We start from the raw sequence: 18,539 nt of genomic DNA on the forward strand, positions 1-18,539 counted from the left end.
ACGTTAGAGATATCGGTCTATAGTTCTGCACATCTGTTCGACGTCCCTTCTTAAAAACGGGGATGACCTGTGCCTTTTTCCAATCCTTTGGAATGCTATGCTCTTCTAGAGACCTACGGTACACCGCTGCAAGAGGGGGGGAAAGTTCCTTCGCGTACTCTGTGTAAAATCGAACTGGTATCCCATCAGGTCCAGCGGCCTTTCCTCTTTGGAGCGATTTTAATGGTTTCTCTATCCCTCTGTCGTCTATTTCGATATCTACCATTTTTTCATCTGTGCGACAATCTAGAGAAGCAACTACAATGCAGTCTTCCTCTGTGAAACAGCTTTGGAAAAAGACATTTAGTATTTCGGATTTTAGGCTGTCATCCTATGTTTCAATACCATTTTGGTCACAGAGTGTCTGGAAATTTTGTTTTGATCCACCTACCGCTTTGACATGAGACCAAAATTTCTTAGGATTTTCTGCCAAGTGGATGTGTGTGTTGTCCATAGTGTAAGTTATTTTAAGTTAGATTAAGTAATGTGTGGGCTTAGGGACTGATGACCTCAGCAGTTTGGTCCCATAAGACCTTACCACAAATTTCCAATTTTTTTTTTAAATTTTGTCCTCTGCCTGAAGCAGTTATCCTTACTTCTGGTATAATTATGTGTATTACGGCACTTATTGACTTGGCTTTTACTATTTATAAAAAATACAATAAGTCTGTACAAGTAAAAGGAATATACTGTTAAATGTTTATGTTGGACAAAGATTTCGCGACAGGATTCTCTGGACTTCATCCTTGCATTAATCTAATGGCTCTTTTCGGTAATACTAATATTCTTTGCAGGTGCAACTCTGCTGGACAACCCCATAATTCAACACTATAATTAAGAAATGGATAAACCGTTCCATAGTAAACAATTTTTAGTGTTTGACTTGTGACTATTTTTGCCAGCTGACTTATCAGATACATGCTACTGCTGATTTTCTCACATACAGAAGTGATTCTGTTTACCCAACGGAGATTTTTGTCCAGGTGGACACCAAGGAATTTAATATTATCTGCTTCTGCTGATGTAATACCACAAATATTGTTTATTACAGCCTCATAAGAACCATTTGTTTTAAATGTTAGTAGCTGGGATTTACTGATGTTGATGTTTAGACCCCAGATTAGAAAAAAATGTGGTTAATTCCATCACACGCTTATGAGGAAGGTGTCATCAGCATAGGTTACTAGATATGAATTGAAGGATTGTGTCATGCTAATTACATAAACCACAAGAGAAAGGGGCCAGTGATCGATCCCTTTGGTACTCCCTCGATTACTGTATCTCTAGAAGACTAGAATGTCTCCCTCTTCCTATTCCTTTATTTCACAACCACCTACACAGGCAGGCTTTCTCTACTCCCAACCCGGATGAGCACATCTGTATCCGAGTACCGAGAATACAGTCGCAGGTTACTTTATTCATCTGTTTCATTTCACCATCTCGCCTCTAACGCCCATCCACCTTACTCTTTAACCTCTGCAGTTCTTGTGTAGCATCTGCTACATCCAAATTTTGTTTTTTCCTAGCTCAGAGAATAAACTAAACTAACAGTGCCTGATTGCAGCATACACTTTACATTATGTGCTTTCAGTTAATTTTAAAAAAAAAGTTCCCTGTAGGTGGCAGCATTTGTCAGCATATCTTCGAGAAATTAAGGAAATTTCTGTTTCTTTTCAGTAATTTTCGACTATAATGCCTTTATAACACGCTGTAATGTGCTGATATACCCTACACTATGGAAAAAGTGATTGTTTTTTATCACAACAAAACAGAAATATACAGGGGTTGGACAAAAGCATGGAAACAGGGAGAGAATTGCGTGACTGAACATATAAGCTTCCAGGTTGCACTATTGTATTGGACCACTACTGGCGCCCGTGCAATGTCCTCAGTATGTGGCAAGAGTCAATCGCGATCACCACAGTGTTATGTGTAGTTGTGAGTGCCTTATGCTAGAACTAAGTGAATTCAAATGAGAGCAGATTATTGGAGCTGTCAGTGATGCAAATTCCTATAACAGTAAAACGTGGTGCCGAAGCCATAAAACCTGGACTATGGAGCAATGGAAGAAACTTGTTTGGTCGTATGAATCTTTTTTCACACTTTTTCCGTCTTCTGGCTGAATTTATGCCCCAAGAGTGAAACTTGTGGAGGGAATTGATATAATTTTGGGCAGCCACATCGTGGTACGTATTTCCAAGGACACATGGCCACTCTGCTAGGTCACATAACTTTCAACGATTATGTGACCGTTTTGACAGGTCAGGTCCATCCCCAGGGGTGGTGCTGTGTTCCAAGACGACAAGATTCCTGTTCACACAGCTTGCATCGCTTAGGACCGATTTTGTTAGCGTGAGGATGAGTTGTTGCATCTCCTCTACACACTAATGCCATCAGATCTCAATATTATTGAGCGTTTGTGGTCCACTTTAGAGAGACTGGTACGTGACCACTACTCACCTCCATCATCGTAACCTAAAACTGCCACTATTTCGCAGGAATAATGGTATAAGATTTCCTTGAAAACCATACAGGACCTAGATTTAACAAATATGGGGCAACTGGAAACTGGTCTGAGTGTCAATGGGTTTCCTACGCTTGGTTAAAAATGGTCATGTGGTGTTTTCATATCTTTGTTCACCCCCTCCCCCCTCCCACACACACACACACACACACACACACCATTTTTCGATGTATCAAAAGGACTACATTCGGCAACGACCTACACTTTCACATTTCCAAGGATATTATTTTCATAATTTTTTATGTGTTTAATATTGAGTTTTCTGAGTGTTACACACATTTCAGCTATCTTTAATACAAATATTATTCACTCAGAATGTGTACTACCACTTTCGTGGATAATACTATTTTGTTTAAATTTAGTGTTTAACCTTATTTTGTCCCTGAACAATACATTGACCACCAACTTTTCATTTACAAAATGAAAAACTCAGGAATGAAACGTATTATGTCTCTATGCTAGTTGTCAAATATGTGGAGTCAACGAATCCAACGTGCTCGGTTTTTTAGACAAACAGTACAGAAAAATACCATTAATGAGTTTTATTAAAAAATGGAAATAGACAATACTTACCTTCGCAATTACACAGATGTGTCGCTAGCTAAGGGCTACATACAAAATAATCAAGCTTCTTCTGTGTAAACAATTCCTAGTTTGAGCTACACTACTGGCCATTAAAATTGCTACACCAAGAAGAAATGCAGATGATAAACGGGTATTCATTGGACAAATATATTATACTAGAACTGACATATGATTACATTTTCACGCAATTTGGGTGCATAGTTCCTGAGAAATCAGCATCCAGAACAGCCACCTCTGGCTGTAATAACGGCCTTGATACGCCTGGGCATTGAGTCAAACAGGACTTGAATAGTGTGTACAGGTACAGCTACTCATGCAGCTTCAACACGATACCACAGTTCATCAAGAGTAGTGACTGTGACGAGCCAGTTGCTCGACCACCATTGACCAGACGTTTTCAATTGGTGAGAGATCTGGAGAATGCGTTGGCCAGGGTAGCAGTCGAACATTTTCTGTATCCAGAAAGGACCGTGCAGGACCTGCAATATGCGGCCGTGCAATATCCTGCTGAAATGTAGGGTTTCGCAGGGATCGAATGAAGGGTAGAGCCACGGGTCGTAACACATCTGAAATGTAACGTCCACTGTTCAAACTGCCGTCAATGCAACCAAGGGGTGACTGAGACGTGTAACCAATGGCACCCCATACCATCACGCCGGGTGATACGGCAGTATGGCGATGATGAATACACGCTTCGAATGTGCGTTCATCGCGATGTCGCCAAACACGGATGCGACCATCTTGATGCTGTAAACAGAACCTGGATTCATCCGAAAAAATGACGTTTAGCCATTCGTGCATCCAGATTCGTCGTTGAGTACACCATCGCAGGCGCTCCTGTCTGTGATGCAGCGTGAAGGGTAGGCGCAGTCATGGTCTCCGAGCTGATACTCCATGCTGCTGCAAACGTCGTCGAACTATTCGTGCAGATGGTTGTTGTCTTGAAAACGTCGCCATCTGTTGACTCAGGGATCGAGACGTGGCTGCACGATCCGTTACAGTCATGTGGATAAGATGCCTGTCATCTCGACTGCTGGATACTATAAACCGCAATCGCGATACGCTACGATCCGACCTTTATCACAGTAGGAAACGTGATGATACGCATTTCTCCTCCTTACACGAGGCATCACAACAACGTTTCACCAGGCAACGCCGGTCAACTGCTGTTTGTGTATGAAAAATCGGTTGGAAACTTTCCTCATGTCAGCACGTTGTAGGTGTCGCCACCGGCGTCAACCTTGTGTGAATGCTCTGAAAAGCTAATCATTTGCATATCACAGCATCTTCTTGCTGTCGGTTAAATTTCGAGTCTGTAGCACGTCATCTTCGTGGTGTAGCAATTTTAATGGCCAGTAGTGTACATAGACTGCACAAGTGAAGTAATGAGTGTTGACGCGTCTATCCAAGTCGCTGATCTTGAAGCTACTATCAACTAGGCCGCGACCAGTAGAGCGCGGCGGTTATGTCCACAAAGCGGCCGCTGCTGTCGGGTTGTCCTCCTGGAGGGGGGACCGGTCAGTGTGCGATTGGCTGACTTCTTCTCACAGCCATCTCTTCTCTCTCGTTCCTGACTGGAGAGCCGGCCCTTGACTTTACACCGTAACAAAAAGGATAAACAATAATTCATCTTAGCTATTTTGACCTTTACTATTTATTATACAGTTTTGTTAATATGTTGATGACTTTGAAGATCGTTCCTCAATGAGAACTGGTTGTCGATAGATAAATCCACATTATACCAGTGTTTGGTGGTTTCGTGCTGCTGTCTTTATCTACATATTGAAGCTACACACCGCTGATTGCAAATTAATTGGAGCATCGTGTGGTAATTGGTTTTTGGCAACAGCGGCAATATTTTAGCTATGTCGGACAAATCCAGGCGGCTAAGTAAGCCATCTGGACACAGCTGCAATATTTAAACAGTATGTATAGGATGAGCCATTTTGTCTTGGTTGCTGTAGGGCTGTGCTACGGTACTGTAGCGTGGGATTTCATTGTTTACCAGAGCTTTAGACTGCAAACAGATTGAATGTTAATTATGTAATTTGATTTAATTATAGTTGGTAACCAAAACTTTATGACTACACTTCGTGATTACTACTTTGTGTTTTAATGTGTAGCAGTATGCGCTGAAAAGGCATAAACATAAATTTTGGTGCAGTTTTCATCACTTACTCGAAATGTTGACTCTTTATTCCGCATGATATTTTGTTTTTCAGGTAGCCGGCACCATAGCGACGTACGAGGTGGTGCTCCTGCAGCTGAACGACGTGAACGCCTTCAGCAGGACGGAACAGCAGTCCCTCAATTCGACAGAACCCGTTTGCTCGTAACCATTGCTCGCATCGAGAACATTTTGTCAGCTGCTGATGATTGCATTCAAGTACTCAGCAATCGTATTTTCATCTAAAACAAAGCAGCCTTTCCTACAGAGGACATCATTTGCTAACCGGCAAATGTCCTACTCGCGTGTTACGCCTGATGATTTATCAACGAAGTGTATGAGACACGTGTTTGCGTCTTGCTCGACGAAGGAAAAGTGAAGAATGTTGGTTAAGGGTGCTGAATGTGAGACTTAGCGGCCTTGTCGACGACAGGAGAAATACGGCTAAATACAAAACCGTGGCAAATCTCGCTGGAGGGGTAGTTATAAACGACTTCCAACATCTAAGGAGCGTTGCAGAGGACGTAAGGTAGAGATTTTATTGCACTTCCCACGAAACTAGCCGTTAGGGTGACTCTTTGTTTTCCAAGTTTGACTTTTTCTTTGCTTTGAGCTACTCCCCAGTTTAATTCGAGTCCATTCCACACAAAAATGAGTTTTACACAATTCGGACTCAACGGTAGAAAAGGAAATGATGCCTCAGCTCTCATATTTGGAAACAAAGAAAACTAAAAAACGCATAAAAATCTCTGTAAAAATCTCTTGACTCGAGAACTATTCTTCAGAAGTAGCTAACTAGCCAACAACATTACTACCTACCGTTTAAGTATTAATATTATTCTGTTAACTTTAACAACAGTATCGCTAAAGCTACTCTTTACAGCTTTTTTAAACAAATACTAGTAAACCCACGATTCCTTAAGGCCCGCTTTACACAGTACGTGCTACACGAACAAGAAAGTTGTTATCTACTGCAGCGCTCCACGCGACAGACAGTCCAACTACAAAAAAGCGTTTACACGGTACGTGCTTGTCTAGCCGTCTGGTAAAGTGTCTACTGTAATTTTTTTTTTTTTTTTTGTCATTTCCAGCAAGTGAACCGACGGCTTAAATTCACTTTTCTGACTGTCAATGATATTTAAGTGTATTTCAGACGGAAGCTGTGACGCAGTATTTAGTTGTTTTCGTGCAGTTTATGTGAAATTAAGTCAGTTACATGTGTAAACGACCTCACTATAAAAGCAGGTAATCATGAACACACCAATAGAAATGTTGCGTTTCTGTCGTCTATGTTAATTTACTATGTTAACTCACTCTTTTTCTTTCGTGAGAATACACATTAGGGCTAATGTGCGAGTAAACAACAACATATTTTTCAGAGCAGTTTCAGATAGATCCGGATCACAGATTTACATTCACTTTCCCATACAAGCGTCTTATCGTCTAAATTCCAGCGAATGCTTGTAGCAGATGTTCCACCCGTTAACAATTCAGGAGATGAACAGACTACAACGTTTCGTTGAGCAGAAGACACCATTTACAAAAACTTTGCGCTATTTGTAAGTTGCGGTCCCCCTGCCGGTCGTCTGCTCATGCGCGAAGCACTTTCATACGTATGAGAATAGGATCCATCTTACTCCATCACGCAGCAGCGGCCGATGGAACCGGGTTGTCATGGATAATCTTGCTAGCTCACACGTCCTATGTAGAACGGGCTTAAGAGATCGAATTGTCATGTATAAAACGCTTCAAACTTCTGGTTACTTTATAAATGTGTTAAATACTTCACGTTAAGCATCTAATAAGGGAACCTCCCCATCGCACCCTCCTCAGATTTAGTTATAAGTTGGCACAGTGGATAGGCCTTGAAAAACTGAACACAGATCAATCGAGAAAACAGGAAGAAATTGTGTGGAACTATGAAAAAATAAGCAAAATATACAAACTGAGTAGTCCATGCGCAAGATAGGCAACATCAAGGATAGTGTAAGCTCAGGAGCGCCATGGTCCCGTGGTTAGCGTGAGCAGCTGCGGAACGAGAAGTTCTTGGTTCACGTCTTGCCTCGAGTGAAAAGTTCTATTTTTTTTAATTTTCAGACAATTATCAAAGTTCAGGCACTCACACATAATCAACTTCTCTCTCCAAAATTCCAGGACATGTTCAGATTTGCCGGATTTGACGGTCTACACACGGAAAAATTTGAAAACTTTAAAAACATATGTTTTGACAGAGCACAGGGAAAACTGTGCGACTGTGAAACTGTTGCATTCATTTGTTGCAGTTTATGTGAGTAACTCTTATGTTTTCATCACTTTTTTGGGAGTGATTGTCACAGCCACAAGAAAACCTAAATCGGGCAAGGTAGAAGAATCTTTTTACCCATTCGCCAAGTGTACAAGTTAGGTGGGTCGACAACATATTCCTGTCATGTGACGCACATGCCGTCACCAGTGTCGTATAGAATATATCAGACGTGTTTTCCTGTGAAGGAATCGGTTGACCTATGACCTTGCGATCAAATGTTTTCTTTTCCCATTGGAGAAGCACGTCCTTTTGTCTACTAATCGCACGGTTTTGCGGTGCGGTCGCAAAACACAGACACTAAACTTGTTACAGTGAACAGAGACGTCAATGAACGAACGGACAGATCATAACTTTGCGAAAATAAATAAAGTAAACTTTTCACTCGAGGGGAGACTTGAACCACGTACCTCTCGTTCCGCAGCTGTTCTCGCTAACCACGGGACCACGGCGCTCCCTAGCTCGCCTTATCCTTAATTGCCTATGTTGCGCATGGACTACTCAGTTTGTATATTTTGCTTATTTTTTTTCTTCATAGTTCCAGACAATTTCTTCCTGTTTTCTCAATTGATCTGTGTTCAGTTTTTCAAGGCCTATCCACTGTGCCAACTTATAACTAAATCTGAGGGGGTGTGATGGGGAGGCTCCCTTGTAGGAGAGATCTAGTTTAGAAAAGGTTTGTAACTGATTTTCAAGTTTGTTGGAAATCGCTAAGTGCTCTCACTATCAAACATGGAATGAATATATTATGTGTAATTTGCGCTCCGTTTTAAGCAGAAGCTAGTTTTTCGCGCTTCTCAGTATTTATGACGTCATATCACCTGAACTATGACTTAATTTTGCAGGTACATTCAGTGGCATATGTGGATAGTGTCTGCAAAATGTGTTGCGAATAGAGTTGGGAGTAAATGAATAATAAATTAAAACGGCATGCAAGAGATTAAAGTTTTACTACGTAAACAGTGAAAATGTATTTCGCAATAAACTTTTTTACCTTTCATTATTTTGTGGGAGGTGTTGGCGAGATAAAGTTTCATAAAGCTGCGAAGTCTATCGCGACGTATTTCTTGAATAAAAATCTCTCGGTGTACATGCCGCGTCAATTCAGGATAAAACTCCAAGCTTTCGACCACTACCTCCATGGTCGTCGTCAGGGCTAAAACTGACTGTCGTGAACTAGCGAGGCTCCCACTTTTATATGCAAAGGACGGCTTCTGATTGACTGGAATACCTCATAGCAACAGCGATATGGCGCGTAGTGAAGTGGTGCCCTCTACTTCCATAGATGTAGTTTCTATCCCGGATGGACGTCTGGGCCATTCTGTGTACAGGAAGCCAACCCATACAGACTTATATCTGCATAGCCACAGCTTCCATCATCCGTCTCAGAAGAGAGCTATGCTGAATACTTTAGTACACAGAGCCAGGACTATTTCCAACAAGGACCACCTCGGTCCCGAGATTAACCATTTGACCACTGTTTTCAAAAGGAATGGTTATTCTGCCGGTGAAATTAAATCAGTATTGTCCAAGAAAGTAAGACACGATGCCGGCCATATACAAGGAGAGGACCAACACATAGCGCGGCTTCCTTTTTGCGGTGCTACAACGAGCAAGATAGCCAGAGTCCTGAAGAGTCAAGGAATAGAACCAGTTTTCCGACCACCTAGGAAAATTAAGGAAATGTTGAGATCAGTCAAAGACAGTCTCGGCTTAAGAGTGCCGGGAATTTATACTATTCCTTGCGAATGCGGCAAGAATTACGTGGGCCAGTCTGTAAGAACCGTTGCCGACCGCTGCATCGAGCACCAGCGCCACCTGAAATACAAGTGTTCGGAAAAATCAGCGGTGGCTCCTTTTTTTTTTCCTTTATTGATTTTCAATTCCCCCCCCGAAGGGGGCGGGCTGGCAGCAGCTTAGTACGCTGCTCTACAGCCTACAGACTTTCATTTTAAAAACGGAAGAAGAAAAGAAACAAGAAAAAAAGGCGATAAAATGGTGACGTCAAGTGTAAAATGGCGGAAAAATGCGGAAAGTTAAAACAGAAAGCAAAAGGGGTTGGCAACGTTAATAAAAGACACAGGAATCAGACAAGTAACATAGTACACACACAATTAAAAAACACGACGACAGTCTGGTTTCTGTTTGCAAGAGATAAAAGGCACACCCAGCGACAGGATGATGGCCGTTCGCAACACTTCCCAAAAAACACAACACGGAACACTCACTGTAAAACACGCACTGTAGAACACTCACTGTAGTAGAACACTGCACGAAAGTGGCGGCACTAGGATGACACTCCCGAGCCAAAGGCAGATGGGGGGGGGGGACCTGGAGGAGGGGGAAGAACAAGGAGGGAGAAAGGAAAAAAACGAAAAAGGGGGGGGGGAACCAAGGAGGGAGAGGACGAATAAAGGAGAAGAAGGGCAGACACGAGAGGGAATGAGAGGAGGCAGAGGAGGGAAATGTAAAAGGACTCGGGGGAGAGAAGGGGGCGAAGAGAGGGGAGGTGGGGAAGAAAGAGGATGGAAGGGGGGGAGAGGGAGCCTGGGAAAAGGACAGAGGAAAGGAGGGGGAGTGAGGATCAGAGTTGATAGGAGGGATAAATGGAGGGAGAGAGGGCAACATCCGGGAGGGGGAGTTGATGGAAGCCACCTTGGGAAAGGAGATGTAGGGTGTAGAGATGGAGGGTAGGGGGGACACAACAGTGAAGACGTGGCAGGGGGCAGGGATGGGAGAGGAGAGGAGCAACCAGGGGGTGAGGGAGTTCAAGGCGGCAGGAGGTGTAGAGGATGCGGATATGTTCGAGGAATAGGAGCAGATGGGACAGCGGTGGCTGAACATAGCCTGCTTAACAAGCATAAGATTTTATTTGAAGAAACCAGAGTAATAGCCCACACATTGAATTACTGGGACTCTGTGATCTGGGAAGCAGTCGAAATTAGACTTAGCGATAATAACTTTAACAGAGACAACGGCTATGCACTTAGCAACACTTGGAAGAGTGCGCTGGATAAAGAAAAATCGCAGAGAAAAACTTCCCGCACTTTACCTCCTGATTCAAGGGATGGCGCTGCAAGCAACGTGGGATAGAAACTACATCTATGGAAGTAGAGGGCACCACTTCACTACGCGCCATATCGCTGTTGCTATGACGTATTCCAGCCAATCAGAAGCCGTCCTTTGCATATAAAAGTGCGAGCCTCGCTAGTTCACGAGCTGCTCCTCCTTCCTGTAATACCTACAATGGCCCCCATCCCACCTACTCCCACAAGTGTAAAGCTAAACCCCCTCCAGCCACTCCTGAGCTTACAGTCCCAGTTCGTCCCATCGATCCCCCTGTCCATCCCAACAATTCTCTCTGTCCACCCCCCACGGCCGAGGACATCATCCGGTTCCTTACCGTTGTACTCCAAAACATTCACCCTTTTCAGCGCCCCCACAGCTTCCAACAAATCTCCCTTGCTGCTCGCTCCGTTTTCCACCTGAACACCTTCGCCATCTACTCCCACTTCACCTTCACCCGCCTCGACACCCTAGTTTAAGTCTCTTCCCTTCCCTCTCTTCCCCCCCCCCCCTCCTTCCCGCCATGGCGCGGCACGAGTATTGCATCCTCTTCCAGAACATTTGCTCCTTCCGCTCCAACAAATACCTCCTCATGCACACCCTCTCCCACCACCAGGTCGACACCTTCCTCTTGCACGAAACCTTTCTCCAGCCCCACCATTCTATCCACACCTCTCCCTATATCCTCCACCGCACTGATGCTCCTGGTCCTTGTGCGCAGGGTGGAGTTGCAATTGGCCATCTTAAGCATATCCCGTCCGGCCACAACCTCTCCTCAATGACCCCACTGAACACCTTATCCTTAGCGTCTTCTTCCCCTCCCTCACCATTACTTGTGCCACCATCTACACGCTCCACTGCTCCTCTTCCTTATGACTTCATCTCGCACATTGACTGCACCTTCTCCACCTATGTGATTGCCGCCGACCTCAACATCCTGCTGCCCTTCGGCGGTGGCATCAGTTCCTCTCCACCATCCAAGGTGACCTTGTTCCCCTCCCCCAGCACACCTGACCCGAAAGAGACACCACCCCCGATGTTGTCATTGCCTCTGCCAACTTCCTTGGGCGTATCGCTGTCGCTGTCCTTGACCCCACAGGTAGCGATCACCTCCCTGTCCTTCTCACCATAACGTCTGCTCACCGCCCCCCTCTGGCTCCGCATGCTGCACCCCCTCCCAAGGTCATCCATGACTATCACTGTGCCAACTGGGATGCCTACCGGGACTCCATCTCCACCCAGGTCGAAAGCCACCCTCTTACCTATCGCCATCCTGACGACATCCACGCCTCGTCCTTCCTTCAGAAGGTAATTACTGACGCCGTGGAGGCCCATGTTCCTACTAAAACCATCCACCCACACCGTCCCACTCTCTCTCCGTGGGCTGTCCTCCTCCTCCGTGAATCCCGCCGCCTCTATCGCTCCTTCCTGCGCACTCGTGACAGGGATACACTCCAACGCCACCGGCAAATACAGTGACACGTGCGGAACCTTATTACAGTAACGAAACGCCGAGACTGGCGCCAGACCCGCACACGACTCAACGCCACCCTCCCTATCAACTCCTCCAAGTACTGGTCTGCCTTCCATCGCCTTACTGGTTCCCTTTCCACTCCCCACTACCCCCTTCTCCATAACGATCGCCCCCTTTCTGACAACCTCAGTAAGGCCCACCACTTTGCTTCCCACCTTTCCGAGGTCTTCTCCATCCCCGATGATCCCCACTTTGATTATTCTCTTTTCCCCACCGTCATGGAACGTGCTGATACCTTGGTTGCTCCACTTGCTCCTAGTCTCCAGTACTTGGGGCAGTTGCCCCCCTCCGACATAAAACTCCCATCACAGCACAAGACAATAAACTTATCCTCCAGTCCAAACGCAACACAGCCCACGACTGTGTCACCTACCGTCACCTTCGAGAAAGCCACTATTCCTTCCTGACTGTCCTCGCCCATCTCTATAATGTCATCCTCTCTACTGGCTTCTACCCTGACCTTTGGAAGACCTCCCGCATCCTCTTATTCCTCAAACCCAACAAACCCCCTTCTGCCACCTTTTCCTATCGTCCCATCTGCCTCACCTCTGTCTTCAGTAAGGTCCTTGAATCCATCCTCTCCCACCGTATCCATCAGCACCTTGCTCAACACCACCTTCTCCCCCTTACCCAGTGTGGCTTCCGACCCTCCTTCTCTGCTGAAGACCAACTCCTCAACCTTGTTCACCTTCTGTCCCTCCAGCTCAGCTCCCGTCACTCCACCATTTTTGTTTCCCTTGACCTCCAAAATGCCTATGACCGTGTATGGCATCCCGGTCTCCTCCTTAAACTCCAAACCTACGCCCTGCCTATCAGTTTTGTCCGTCTGGTCACTTCCTTCCTCTTGCACCGTCCTCCCTATGTCACCCTCCACAACACTAACTCCTGTATCTTTTATCCCACGGCTGGCGTCCCCCAGGGTTCTGTCCTCTCCCCTCTCCTTTATCTCTTGTATACAGCTGATATGCCCAAGCCACCCCCACCAGTCCACCTTCTCCAGTATGCTGATGACACCGCTTTCCTGGCTCTCTATCCTACCCTTCAATGGTCTCAACGTACCCTCCAAACCCACCTTACCCAGTTCACCACTTGGTGTAACCAGTGGTTCCTCCTTCTCAACCCCTCCAAAACCCAGGCAATCATCATAGGCCGCACCACTCGCTCCTTTCGCCTCCATGATTTCTACCTCACCCTTTATGGTCGTCCCATCCAGCTCACCCCCACCCTGAAATGCCTTGGCCTCACCCTCGACCGACACCTCACCTGGACCCCTCATCTCCAGACCGTCTAGCAGAAAGCCCATTCCCGCCTCTGCCTTCTGAAACTCCTGTCTGGCCAGACATGGGGATTGCATCCTTCTACCATCCTCCACACCTACAAATCCCTCATCCGTCCTATCCTCTGTTATGCCAGTGTTGCCTGGATCTCCACCCCCACCCGCTTTTACAAGGCCCTCCAAATCCTTGAACGCCATGCGCTCCGCCTTGCCTTCCGTATCCGCCTTCCTTCCCCCACACGGCTCCTATATGAACTGGTCCCCTTCCCCCACCTCCTTCTGTTCCTCCAACATCTCCGCATCCTTTACATTGTCCGGTTTCCTCCTTCCTCTCCACCCCCCGCCCATTGCCGTGCCTCTATCGCTGTATCTCTCCCTCTCTCCACCTCCACACCCTCCATCTCCTTCATCAGGGCAATTTCCAATGGCTCCCCCTCCCAGATGACGAACTTCGCCGTGACATCTACCCTTCCTTCCAACTACAACCTGGCCTTGTTCCCTCCCCCCTCCCAAGGGCCCCCTTTTTTTCCTCTTCCCTCCTTCTCCCAGAGCGGGTTTTCCTCCTCCCCCCCCCCTCCCCTGAGACCCTGCACCCCATACTTGCCTCTTTCCTTCCCACATTCCTCCCTACTTGGCCCTCTTCAGCACGCCCCCCACTCATCTCCCCCATCTCTTCCCCTCCCTTCCTTCTTCCAGTCTCCCTCATCTCCTTGAGCCTGGCAGATCCTCTGTTTTGATCATCGTCAGTGTGCCACATCAGTGTTGTGTTTAGTGCTGTTTCTCCCGTGTGTCAAGAGGTGTGATTTTAATTGTGTACTGCCTTGAGGTTCGCCGTCAGTGTTTGTTATGTGCTACGCCATCCGTCAATACCTTTTATGCTCCAGTCATACTGTGCCTTGCGTTCTTTTGATTGTCGCAGTGTGTGGCTTTTTGTGTGTGCTACTTTTAAAGAGTTTTAACAGTTTTTTATCTCCATTTTACGGTCACCCCGTTTCTGTCTATTGCCTTCCATGATGTTCCCCCTTTTTTATATCTATGTTCACCATATTCTCTCCTTTGTTATTTTTAAATGTCTTCTATTGTTTGTTCTATTTTTTTTGGCTGAAGAGCAGCGCATATGCTGCTGCCAGCCCGCCCCGATGGGGAATTGAAATAAAATAAAGAAAAAAAAATAGTTCACGACAGTCAGTTTTAGCCCTGACGACGACCATGGAGGTAGTGGTCGAAAGCTTGGAGTTTTATCCTGAATTGACGCGGCATGTACACCGAGAGATTTTTATTCAAGTTTCATAAAGGTTTGAAATTATGTGTGAAGTTTGTTGCAAGCCTCCAACTACTCTCATTCTCAAATACTGGATGAATATAGCCTGGGTAGTCTGTGCAGCTGCGCAAAGCCATCATGCCGGGCTGGCGTTGTGCCGTGCTCTCCTTCCTCTGGCGCATCGCAAGAGGGGGTCACGGGGCTTAGCGTGTGATTGCTGGCGGCTTTCGGAGAGAGAGGACGTACCAGCGTACGGGCAGTTTACGGTTGGTGGCCCTCGTTGACTGCCGCGTTTCGCGAGCGGGATTATATCGTACGGTGAGCTGTTTGGAGGTGGGAAGCCACACCTCGCCGCGGTTTGTGTTGCGACTCATCCTTAAGCCCGGTCCACACGCAACGATCTGTCTGCGCAGACATCGGCGCAGATGTCTGTACATGCAAAAGATCGCTGCAAATGTGGTGTGTTCACACGACACAAACCCCAATCTACTACTCGCCCGCCATCTGTCGGTGGAGAAAAGAAATATCAGTGGCTAGCGACTACGCTCCCCGTAAACGTTAAAAATTTAATTCGGTTCTTTTGATATATAGAAATGGAGGAAGTTCTGTTGTGGTCTGTGTTCGCAACTTGCGTTGCAAAAAACATTCAGACCAACCGCAGGAAACAGAGAAAGCGGTCAAAATGGTGTAGACAGTGGCTGGTAAAGCGAAAGCAGTTTTCTCACGTAAATTTACTGCGAGATTTGCAGGGCGAACCTTAAGAAAGCCAAGCAGATCAAAATACCATAACGTTGGCTGGTATACTTGATCTACTCCTACAGCAGATCTTCTAGGTTTCTGTACTTTGGATAACTCTTTTCGGTAAACAGTTCGCAAAGAATTTTTTATTTTTTTATTACTATTTCTCTCTTTGCCGAGGGGTCAACTACCCGCAGTTTTTCAATTAGAGCATTGTATGGTACTGTCATTTTGTCTCGGTCACTATATTCTTTACTTTTAATCTTCCAGAAACATGGGTGGTTTCTATATATTTCAATGAATTCACTAACAAACTCTCGAGAACACTGACGAGTATCAGCCATTTTAATGCCCTGTGCGCACAAATACATAACACTAGACTGAGCAAACAGCTGTTTCGCGCCAGATTTGCGGCGATCTCCTGTCCACACGCTCCAACTTGTCTGCGCAGATGTGGCTTGAACCCACAGATTTGAGAGGTTTCGCTCAAACCTCCAACTCCAACTTCCAGGTTTGCACACACCTCAGGTTGGTGCAAATCTTCTGGCCACACGCAACGATCTGTCTGCGCAGATGTGATGTGCGCAGACATTTGCGCAGACAGATCATTGCGTGTGGACGGGCCTTTAAGGGCGGTGAGGCGATGTGCCTGGAAGCATGATGTTCGAGTTGTAGACACTTGTGAGAAGCGACACTTGTGAGAAACTGGAATGTGGTGACACTTGTGAGAAATCCGGGATGCTAAGGGACCGCCACAGGGTGTGTCGCAAATGCTGCGCCACTACCTGCTCGGCCACTACCTGCTGCCACTTAGTGTGACTGAGCGCTCGGCTTGTGCCGGCCCGGGCAGCTGCAGAAAGACATTCACGCTCCTCCAGTGCAGCCAGGTTACAGTATTTCAGAATTTTTTTGGGCAAGGAAGAGTAGCCCTAGTCAAATTAGAAATCGGAGCTGATTTTGCCCCCACGATATTATGTCAACCACTAGTTACAGCACAGTTATGCGTAAGACCTTTTTCATTGGAATTTTTGTTCTGATTAATCTTACATAGGGCACAATTTTCGCTCAACCTCATACTTGACGATGTATTTTACAGAAACTATAGAAACCGAAAATGTTTTCCATCTTTCAACCCCTCACCCAAAATTTGATATGATAGGAGTGGCAACCTTTTACCATATATTAAGAGGAGCCAACTAAAGAATTTGGTTCTCGGTAGAAACTTTTTCTTCAGTTATTTCGAAATAAACCTCAATTTTTCGGTACCACGCAAGGAAGTGTACTGAGGTCTAATGTGTGTCCTGCTAGCAATTAGCGTTATGGAATGCAATTTATGTGTTGAAACAAACAGACATTGTTTCTAAAATTCTCTACACAAAACTGCTGATTGTGATTGTTAGAAAAGCTATGACTTTTCAGACCTCATTAGTGACTCTTTTACATTTTGCAAGAGACATTTAGCCGACTTTGTGTCGTTTCCAGGGAACACCACGAGGAGGTAGTCTCTCTTCGTCCTGCATTATATTTGTTTACAATATTTACAGCATGATTATTTATTTACAATTTTTACGGTAGGGCTATCGGCGTGAACTGAATCCCTTTTCAATATTTACAACTGTTGCTGTAGCTTCAGCCATTTCCTTTTCATTATAATTTCTGTGCATAAGCCAAGCAATAAGAAATGATTTTATATTGCCGTCAACTTGGAGTTTTGTAAGGGTCTTAGAAACTATCTCATCTGTCTTAATTGCGGACTTCTTTCTTCTTTTCCCACCTAGATTTAAAACTAGTCGGTGCCCATGATATTCTGCGTCTTCTCTGAGAATTTTTACTAAGGAGTAAAAATTTGGATGAACCTTCGAAATTAATGTATTTATCCTCCGATTCCATCCTTCTGAAACATTGTTGTTGTGGTGACGCCTTCCTGCGCAGTCCCATACATCTCTTGACATGTCTTCATTATCCAGCCATTGTTCAACAAAATAATCGTAAAAATCCTGCAGTTTTTCATTATCTGGCGTGCTCTCCTGAATGCATAGCCACCCATCATCTAACATGTCCAGGGGAATGCGAGACAAAGCGGAACACAATCTTATGTGAAAACGAATTTCTTCGTTTTCCTTGTAGGCAGCAACAAGGCCGCAATTCTGCACTTGCCTCCACAAGCACTGACTGAAATGGTAGTTGCAGCCATTAATCTATGCATCAGGAAACAAATGGATGATTGCAGCTTCAAAATCCATCATGATAGGTGTAGGATTCCATCCAGGTTCGTTGCTCTCAACAGCTGTGAAAAAGCGATCGTACGTTTTTCTCTTTTTATTGAGTAGCAAGGCGTACACGGTTGGAACTGTGTTTGTTTCCTCCTCAGAACTAGAAATATCGGCATGAACAATAAATAACTGTCCAAACTGCTTGCTGGAGTTTTTGAACGTTCCATCGACAAAGAACGAATTGCAGTCTGTTAAAACAGTATTTTCCCCTTTCGCTGGCGAAGACCAGTATCCTATCATTTGGTCCTCTGTCGTCATCTGCAAGTAAAAATTTGCTCCCATCATTCATTAGCAAATTATGTTCTTGCACCGATCGTTTTGCACTCCTGTGTGACGGTAGTGATGTGACGATGCAAAACTGAACTGCGGTGTGCTACCTGTTTGGTGTCCCTGCAGACCGCCCGCTACCTGTTCGGCCGGGTCTCCTCACAAATGTCGCTCCTCACAAGTGTCCCAACCCCTGATACTCTGCTGTTTGTATTATCGAGTTCCCGGCTTCTTGTGGTAAGACTGATCTTTCCTTCTGCATTGTACCCCCCCCCCCCCCCTTAAAGAGGACGTGGTGGTTTAAACTGTGGCCGGCCGGAGTGGCCGAGCGGTTAAAGGCGCTACAGTCTGGAACCGCACGACCGCTACGGTCGCAGGTTCGAATCCTGCCTCGGGCATGGATGTGTGTGATGTCCTTAGGTTAGTTAGGTTTAAGTAGTTCTAAGTTCTAGGGGACTTATGACCACAGCAGTTGAGTCCCATAGTGCTCAGAGCCATTTGAACCAT

At 45.6% G+C, this 18,539-nt stretch overlaps 1 protein-coding gene across 1 annotated transcript in view; it reads left to right on the forward strand.

Moving 5' to 3' along the window:
• LOC124775263 (gustatory receptor for sugar taste 64e-like) overlaps positions 1-5,484 on the forward strand; it is a 155,989-nt gene extending 150,505 nt beyond the window's left edge. Inside the window, 1 exon segment of the mRNA XM_047250102.1 lies at positions 5,371-5,484. Within this exon segment, the coding sequence (XP_047106058.1) occupies positions 5,371-5,484 (114 nt within the window).
• Positions 5,485-18,539: the final 13,055 nt, after the last annotated feature.

Source organism: Schistocerca piceifrons, chromosome 2, assembly GCF_021461385.2.
Source record: "Schistocerca piceifrons isolate TAMUIC-IGC-003096 chromosome 2, iqSchPice1.1, whole genome shotgun sequence".
Lineage (NCBI taxonomy): Eukaryota > Metazoa > Arthropoda > Insecta > Orthoptera > Acrididae > Schistocerca > Schistocerca piceifrons.